Genomic DNA, 9,117 nt, shown 5'->3' with positions numbered 1-9,117 from the left:
AGGAAGTAGAGGGTAAGAGAAGAGACAAACTCCTTCAAGATGCTTGTGGTCAAGGCAGGACTAAGATTGTCTGTTTTGTTTTGAGACTGAGAGCAATAAAAGCAGTTTGGTAATTAGGGCCCACCCCTGAAGACACGGCTTTAAAAGGAAAACTGGAACTCACATACTGAAAGACAAAACACTTTCTCTGCATGAATAACACATATAACACATGGAACCCACTGACGTACACACACACACACACACACCTACAGACACACACAGACCAGCAGCCAGTGGAAGTAGGGAGAGTAGGTCACAGTAAGGATAAATGTTGAAGGTCACAGTTGAGAGGACTTGCTTTTGACTTGAGCAGCTGGGTGGATGGTGGTGACTTTGACAGGACTGGGGAAGAGCAGGTTAAGGGTCAAAAGCACACGTTCCATTTTGGATTTTTTTTTTTTTTTTAACTTGAATGAGTTTATTTTTTTCCAGCTTTATTGAGATATAATTGACATATAACATTGTGTAAGGTTATGGTGTACAGCGTGATGATTTTTTTTGCAATATTTGCATGATTTTATTAGCAAAGATAAGCAATGATCTATTCTCGATGTGATGATTTGATATACACATATATTGCAAAATGATTACCACAGTAAGGTTAGTTACACATCCGTCACCTCACAGTTACCTTTGCGTGTGTGTGTTAAAATCTGCTCTCTTAGCAACTTTCAAATATTGTTAACTATAGTCACCATGCTGTACGTTACATCCCCAGAACTTATTCATCTTATAACTGAACACTTGTACCTTTGACCACTTTCACCTCATTTCTTCCCCCACAACCTCAACAATCACCAATTTACTCTCTGTTCCTATGATTTTTAAAAGATTTTTTTTAGGATTCCACATATAAGTGAGAGCATATGCTAGTTGTCTTGTTCTGTTTGACTTATTTCACTTAGCATAATGCCTTCAAGTTTCATCCATGTTGTAGCAAATGGCAGGCAGGATTTTCTTCTTTCTATGGTTGAATAATATTCCAGTGTGTGTGTGTGTGTGTGTGTGTGTGTGTGTGTGTGTGTATCACATTTTCTTTATCCATTCATCCACTGATGAACACTTAGGTTGTTTCCATGTCTTGGCTATTGTAATGATGCTGCAGTGAACATGGGGGGTGCAGATATCTTTTTGAAACGGTGAGTTCATTTCCTTTGGATATATACTCAGAAGTGGGATTGCTGGATCATATAGCACTTCTATTTTAGTTTTTCAGGGAACCTCTGTACTGTTTTGGCACATAATGGCTGCACCAATTTACATTCCCACCAATGATCTACAAGGATTCCCTTTTCTCCACATCCTCAACAGCACTTATCTCTTGTCTTTTTGATAACAGCCATTCCAACAGCTGTGAGGTGGTATCTCATTGTGGTTTTGATTTTCAGTTCCCTGATGATTAGTGCTGTTGAACACCTTTTCTTGTACCTGTTGGCCATTCGTATGTCTTCTTTGGAAAAATGTTTATTCAGGTCCTTTGCCCATTTTTTTAAAAATTAATTTATTTATTTTTGGCTGTGTTGGGTCTTCGTTGCTGTGTGCAGGCTTTCTCTAGTTGCAGTGAGTGGGGGCTACTCTTTGTTGCGGTGCATGGGCTTCTCATTGCTGTGGCTTCTCTTGTTGCGGAGCACGGGCTCTAGGCACACGGGCTTCAGTAGTTGTGGCTTGTGGGCTCAGTAGTTGTGGCGCACGGGCTTAATTGCTCCGCAGCATGTGGGATCTTCCCGGACCAGGGCTCGAACCCATGTCCCCTGCATTGGCAGGCGGATTCTTAACCACTGCACCACCAGGGAAGTCCCTTTGCCCATTTTTAAATTGAATTATGTTTTACCACCGAGTTATATGAGTTCCTCATATATTCTGGGTATTAACCCCTTATTATATATAATGTATTTAGCAAATATTTTCTCCCATTACACTGGTTGCCTTTTCATTTTGTTGATCATTTCTCTTGCTGTGCAGTTTTTTAGTTTGATGTAGTCCCATATATTTATGTTTGGTTTTGTCGCTTGTGTGGATATCTTAAATTATGTTAGTTTCAGGGGCCTATTAGATGTCCAAATGGGAATGTCAAGATGGACATAAGATCTGAAGCTCAAGGAGAGCATAGTGCTGGAGGTAAAATTTAAGAGTTATCATCTTTAGACGGCATTTGAGCTATGGGCCTGCATGAGATCACCTTGAGAATGAGTATAGGCAGAGAAGATGCTCAAAGACTGAGGTCTTGGCACTCCTGCCTGTAGAGGTTCAGGAGGAGGAGAAGGAGACTTGCACTTGGCCAAACCCAATTGTACCCCCCTAGGAAGAGTACTCTGGGAGAAGTTGCTTTCTAGGCACAGTACTCATAAACTGTATATTCATAACCACTCTAATAGCCACTGGGGTACAGTCATCTTAGCAGTATTGCCTGTTCTGCATTTATTGGCAGCCCCAGTTTGCACGTGATGAAGTTAAAGCTTAGAGAAATGAAATGAAGGTCAAAGATCAGAGGAGCTTATTTAAATTTCAAGGCCCATGCCCATTAAAGGCATATGGCCAAGCAGGTGGTGCCCAGCACAACTTCAAAGGCACCACTTCCATAAACAATAGTGTGAGTGGCGCCCCCTGGAGTTGTGCAGTACACAATATGCACAGTCATACGAAGCAGCCTGTACCCTTTCTTACTCTGTCTTACTGCCTTGGCATCTTCCCTACAAAGTTCTGCTACTTTTAACATAAATAGCTAAGTCCCTTCCAAAGCTTCCTGGTAAAAGGCTTATCGCAGTGATTGCAGGCCTGAGCTTTGGAGTAAAACAGAAATTTGTTCCAGTCATAGCTGAGTCTCTTACTAGTTGTAGCCCTTTGAAGCTTTGGTTTCTTCAACTGTGAAATGGAGGAAATAAGAGCAGCTACCTCAGAGGGTCATGCAAGCGTTACAAGCAAGAAGGCATGAAGAAAGTTTAGCAGGCTTTACTTAATACTTTTTGCCTGGTATTATTAACTCACTTTTGTTTCTAACTGCAACTTCCTCAGCCTAGACCTTGGTTCTCAAGAGAGACTGAAGGTTTTATGGACAGGATGGGAATCAAAGTGGGTTCAAATCCACAAGCAAATTAATGAAAACGGCAACGTGGATCCGGAATAAGTGTGAAGGACAGATATGAAGCTTAGCATGTGAAGAAAACAATTTGGGTGGCTTTCTTTGCGTCTGTTACTCTTCCTGTTCAGAAAAATGCTTGTTTTATTTCAAGTTTTTAAAAAGTCATTTGTCATGAATTTGGCTTTGTTTCTATTTAGTCTGTGCACATAAGAAATTCCAGAGTTGTGTGAAGAACGAAATTTTGAAAACCTCTGAGATTGAGGATATTGGCCCTGTCATTCCGTTGTGGGGCGGGGCATTAGGAAACTAAAGGCAGGGTGACCCAAGGGGTTTAAATCTATTTACAACCTAGTTACAGTGTATCCTGTTTTCTCCCTGCTGTGCTGGACTGAGCATCTAACAGAAGACTCTCCCACACATCTGAAAATAAAATGAGGTTCTGACTACAGTGTCTGTGAGAAATTGACACAGTATGTTTTTATTTTACTTCTGTCAAAGGTGCATAATGTTTTCCAGGTTTTTCTGCTCTTCTCGGTTCTTTAAAGAAGTGAGAGGAAAGACACTGGTCCTGAAAAGGTGGGGGGTTGGCTCTGGCCAAGAGCCCAGGATTGTCCTTCTGGCCTCAGAAAGGCATGTGAAGATGGTTTGAGTTTTAAATCATGTTAGGGGGAAAAAATTTGTGTTCTGGAGTCTGACATCATGGTCCTCTGTGGCCTTCCACCCCCACCTCAAATAACTGCAATAAGTTGATGTTGGAAAAAGTTGCTTTTGAATGTTTATTCAAATCACTTATTTTGAAACACCTCAATATGGTGAAAGAATAAAGCAGGGTCATCCTGCTTCTGCCATCTCCATGCATAGCTCATCCCACAGGAATGAGAACAAAGGGTGGCTTCCTTGGCCACCTTCAAGAATGTGCAAGGTAGGGACTTCCCTCATGGCGCAGTGGATAAGAATCCGCCTGCCCGTGTAGAGGACACAGGTTCGATCCCTGGTCCGGGAAGATTGCACATGCCCTGGAGCAACTAAGCCCGTGCGCCACAACTACTGAGCCTGCGCTCTAGAGCCCACGAGCCACAACTACTGAGCCCACGAGCCACAAGTATTGAGCCCACGTGCCACAACTACTGAAGCCCATGCGCCTAGAGCCTGTGCTCTGCAACAAGAGAAGCCACCACAACGAGAAGCCTGCACACCGCAACGAAGAGTAGCCCCCGCTCGCTGCAACTAGAGAAAGCCTGTGTGCAGCAACGAAGACCCAACACGGCCAAAAAAAAAAAAGAAAAGAATGTGCAAGGTGAATCCTTCCAAGAGAGGGGATGATCAATCCTTTTTTTTATTTTGGAAAAATTTTACTGTATACAACAGTAGAGAGACTGGCATAATGAGACCCCTTGTAACCATCATCCAGCTTAATAACTATCAATTCATAACCCATCTAGCTTCCCTCTGTACTCTCTACTCCCCACAAGCCAGATTACTTTGAAGCAAATGTCAGGTATTATATCATTTTTCCATAAATAGGTGTGAGTATTTAAAATATAAGAACTATTTTTAACACAACCAGAATGATTTCTACACTTTTAAAAAGTAACAGTCCTTAATATCATTATATATTTAGCCTGTGTTCAAACTTCCTGATTGTCTCATAATTGTTTACTATTTTTAGTTAGAATCAGGATCCAAATGAAATCCACGCATTGAACAGTTGATATGTTTGTCTATTTTAACCTAAAAGTCACCTTCTTTCCTTTTTCTTCTTTTCTTTGCAATTTATTCATTGAGGAAACTGGGTCAGTGTCTTATAAAGTTTTCCATATAGTCTGTATTTTCCTGCTTTCATCTTTCTCTGACCCCTGTATGTCCTGTAAATTTGTGGTTAGATCTAGAAACTTAATCAGATTCCAATTTGAGTTTGTTGGCAAGAATACTTCCTGGATGGTGTATATTTCCATCAGGAGACGAATAGTCTGGTTGTTTCTTTGTTTGTGATATTAGCAGCTACTGATGATCATTATATAGATACATTAAGAAGTGTAAGTTGGCAATAGTCAAATTATATCATTCCTTTACAATGTATTTAGCTGAAATACTCTATAATCTATAAAGAGAAACTTCTCCTAATCCACTACTTGGCTGAATTACAGATTGTACAGCAAAGAGGCTAAGTGCTTGATTCTTTTCCTTTATTTACAAGTTTTCAAAATAATGAGTTGATTCCCTAGGGTCCACCAAATATGACCAGTGCACTTTTTTTTTTTGACCAATGAAGACTTAAGCACATCATAATAAATTCATGGATTTTTAATATGTTTGATGGTTTCCATACATTACAGTGATTATTCTTATTAGTGCTCAAATTGTCCCATCTTTGACTAGTGGGATCCTCTTTAAGTTAGCTCCCAAGTCCTTCTGACATAATCTTAGTGGTCTTTAATAGTTTCCTTGCTTTCTAGCATGGAAACACAATCCAAGCTTGCCGTGTAATTTTCTACCCTAGATTTGGAATCATCCATTTCTCCAAGGAGCCCTGGCTCTTTTTGGTGGAAAATAGGATTTAAGGATCACAATCTGTGTACTACATGTCTTTATTCTACTTGGTTGGTTCATTGTTTCTAGGCCTTTTCCATGGACAGAGCTAGAAAATACATTTTGTTTTTTTAAGATAAAATATATCATGAGTTGGGCTTCCCTGGTGGCACAGTGGTTAAGAATCCACCTGCCAATGCAGGGGACATGGGTTCGAGCCCTGGTCCGGGAAGATCCCACAGGCCGCGGAGCAACTAAGCCCGTGAGTCACAACTACTGAGCCCGCATGCCACAACTACTGAAGCCCGTGCGCCTAGAGCCCGTGCTCTGCAACAAGAGAAGCCACCGCAATGAGAAGCCCGCACACCGCAACGAAGAGTAGCCCCCACTCGCTGCAACTAGAGAAAGCCCTTGAGCAGCAACAAAGATCCAACTCAGCCAAAAATAAATAAATTTATTAAAAAGAAATATATATATATATATCATGAGTTCATACTGATACTTGGCATTTCAAATTCAGGATTTCAGGATTTTTACTTAACCTCATCAGTCTCATATCTATATTTCCTTTCCCTAGGGTCAATTCTTTTCTCTCACTCTGATCAACACTCTTTTTTTAAAAATTGCAGTAAATTCATTTTTAATAAGTTTTAACTTTTAATCAAAGTAATACATGCATATAAGGGATTTAGGAAAATCAACCAGTACAAAAGGACATATAATGAAAAGCAGTAAATCCCCATCCACCCTTCTCAACTTTTGCTTTCCCAACCCAGAGGCAAAAACTTTTACATGTCTATTTAGAGGTTAACTCCATTTTTCCTAATAATATGCTTTTCTTACTATTTCTTAACTTGATGACATGAGGCATTTTCTGCTGACTTCCTGCTGTCCCCTTGGATTTCCTCCCCCCTCCATTTGGTTGTATCACTATTTTTAACTCTTTTGTTGGTTACCTTGTTCACTTAAAAAAATCTAACCCCTAAATCTGTCATATTCTTTCAACTAGAGACAGTATGTGGACTTCCTAGTTTAGGAGAATAACACCACTATTCCATTTCTTCCTCTCTGCCTGCCAACTTGTTGCCTGTACTTGTCAAAGTTGGTTAACATTCCCACTCTGTTCTGTAACTATAATTGTCTCCCCTGCTTTGCCTAGAGATTTACTCTAAAAATGAAAATGCGTAACTAATATTTCCATCGCAATGATTATTTAAACACTGTTCACTGAATAGCAAAGTTGAACCCTATGATTGGATTTTCTGTGACTGCAGAGTCTTGAGCCACATGCCAGCGTTCAGATTCCCTTTCTCACACTCCAGGCAACGGCTGAAAAACAGGCCACATCTGAGGTTGCTTCATATGTGAAGCATGCTCTCCTTGTACAGTTTGAAATGTTTGTTTTTCCCAGTAGGTTCTGTTTGCCATTGTTTTTTCTTTTGGGATGAAGAAATGTATGCCTTCCAGATCATGTTGTAAATTTCCTCTGTCTAGCTCCATCCGTCTGTTGCCTAGAATCGATTCCATTCAGTTGGAAGTCTCTTCTCTTCTTTTTCTAATTTGGAAGATTTGTCTCCTATTTTGACCATTCTTGTACAGTTTATCGTTTTTTAAGTTGTTAGTAACTTTTCCTTTTTCCCCCTTAGGGCATCCTATGCTTATTGTCATTTCCCTACATTCGGTGTTGTCTTTTGTTTTATGGATGCAAGAACTTCTCAAGTATTTCTGAGGATTTTCAGAGTTTTAAGTTCTGTTCTTTGAATTAGCTATTTCCTTGAGATTCAACATTTAATTATATCTTAGGCTTTTTTGGTTATATTGCAGGCTTTCAGCAAATGATTTCTAGCCGCCCATTTATATGAAAAGATGGGGCAATGGCGAGACCGGCTGGCAAGTCTGTGTGCGCGAGGCGAGCTGGTCGCTTTGCTCTAGGGCGGGTGAGCTGGTGGGTGGAGCTCAGCCATTCTGCTGGGCACCCCCCCACAGTGCCACAAGTTAGTTGCTCTAAATATGTACCTGCAGGCGCACGTTGAGAATCACCGAAGCCAGGACGTAAAGTAGGGGAAGTTCATGCGCAGAACTCCAGGCCAGGTCGAAGTAGGTGATCAGCGTGCGCGTGAGCCCCTTGCAGAAGGCGCCGTACGAGCCGCCGGTCGCGGCCGAGCGCGACAGCCGTACAGCCAGGCCCGACAGGGCCGCCGCCATCGGTCTGGTGTGGCCTCTCGCCGGCTCCGCGGCCAGAGGGACGCACGCGGGGGAAGTGGCGCGGGAGGTGGATCGCGCGGCCGCAGATGCGAGCTGCGGTGCAGGGCGGGCGTCCTCCTCCTCCTCTGGCTGCGCTCGGGCCGCCGCCCAGCACTGTTCTTAAAGATGTTCAGAGAAGGAGATTACAGTCTTTCAGCAACAAAACACGATGCTGCTTTCCTCCCTGCATGAATCATTGATTTGGACAGGGGAAGGTGCAACTTAAGTTTTAAAAATTAAAACTGAGATGATTGTGTTTGGGTGCTGTCCTATAGGTTTTCTTTTAGAGAAACTAAAGTCACAGGACCTTTTAGCCTTCTGTCTTATGATTATCTCAAAGGATTGGTTGGAAAACCAGACTTCATTTTTCCAACCAGTTCCCAGAAATGGTTGGGTCAGTCTCAGAGGGATTAACTGGCTTCCAGAGAAGAAAAAGTAAGTGATCAGACTTGGTGTTTCTAGGAGTTTGAGTTTTGACAACAGGTCATGGAGTTATGCGGTTCTCAAACCATTTCTGGATGTTGAAAGTTATCACCGTGAGGTTTGGGGAGGAGGACAGATGCTAGGACCCTGAGTGGGACATTTATTTAAGAGAACACATCAGGAGAGTTAAGGGGAAGAGTGTTCACAGTTTTAATAACCACCACATAACTAGGGTTTGTTGTTCTCATAGGGCTTATCATCTCCTTGACTTATGAGAGGTAGATATCTATTTCACACAAACTTATCTAGATGCCACTCTTCATGGGGGAGAACGTAAGAAAGAGAAATTTCCCAAGGTCTCATCTTTTTTTTAAAATTTAATTTAATTAATTTATTTATTTTTGGTTGTCCCGGGTCTTGGTTGTGGCATGAGAACTCTTAGTTGTGGCATGCAAGTGGGATCTAGTTCACTGACCAGGGATCGAAACCGTCCCCTGCATTGGGAGGCAAATTCTTAACCACTGCACCACCAGGGAAGTCCCCCAAGGTCTCATCTTTTTTTTTTTTTAAATTTATTTATTTATTTGTTTATTTTTGGCTGCGTTGAGTCTTCGTTGCTGCGCACGGGCTTTCTCTAATTGCGGCGAACGGGGGCTACTCTTCGTTGCGGTGCGCGGGCTTCTCATTGCAGTGGCTTCTCTTGTTGCGGAGCACGGGGTCTAGGCGTGCAGGCTTTAGTAGTTGTGGCACACGGGCTCAGTAGTTGTGGCTCGCGGGCTCTAGAGCACAGGCTCAGTAGT

The 9,117-nt window shown here is 42.0% G+C and overlaps 1 protein-coding gene across 1 annotated transcript; it reads right to left on the bottom strand.

The window, feature by feature from the left end:
- Nucleotides 1-6,249: 6,249 nt before the first annotated feature.
- On the bottom strand, nt 6,250-7,855 carry LOC132350059 (small integral membrane protein 10-like protein 2A). The gene has a single exon (XM_059899069.1). The coding sequence runs from the start codon at nt 7,853-7,855 to the stop codon at nt 7,655-7,657; it is 201 nt and encodes a 66-aa protein (XP_059755052.1). The 3' UTR covers nt 6,250-7,654.
- Between the last annotated feature and the right edge of the window lie 1,262 nt (nt 7,856-9,117).

This window comes from Balaenoptera ricei, chromosome 1 (assembly GCF_028023285.1).
Source record: "Balaenoptera ricei isolate mBalRic1 chromosome 1, mBalRic1.hap2, whole genome shotgun sequence".
In the NCBI taxonomy this organism is placed as follows: domain Eukaryota; kingdom Metazoa; phylum Chordata; class Mammalia; order Artiodactyla; family Balaenopteridae; genus Balaenoptera; species Balaenoptera ricei.
Note: the sequence above shows the minus strand (reverse complement) of the source record. Positions and strands in the feature narration are given on the sequence as shown.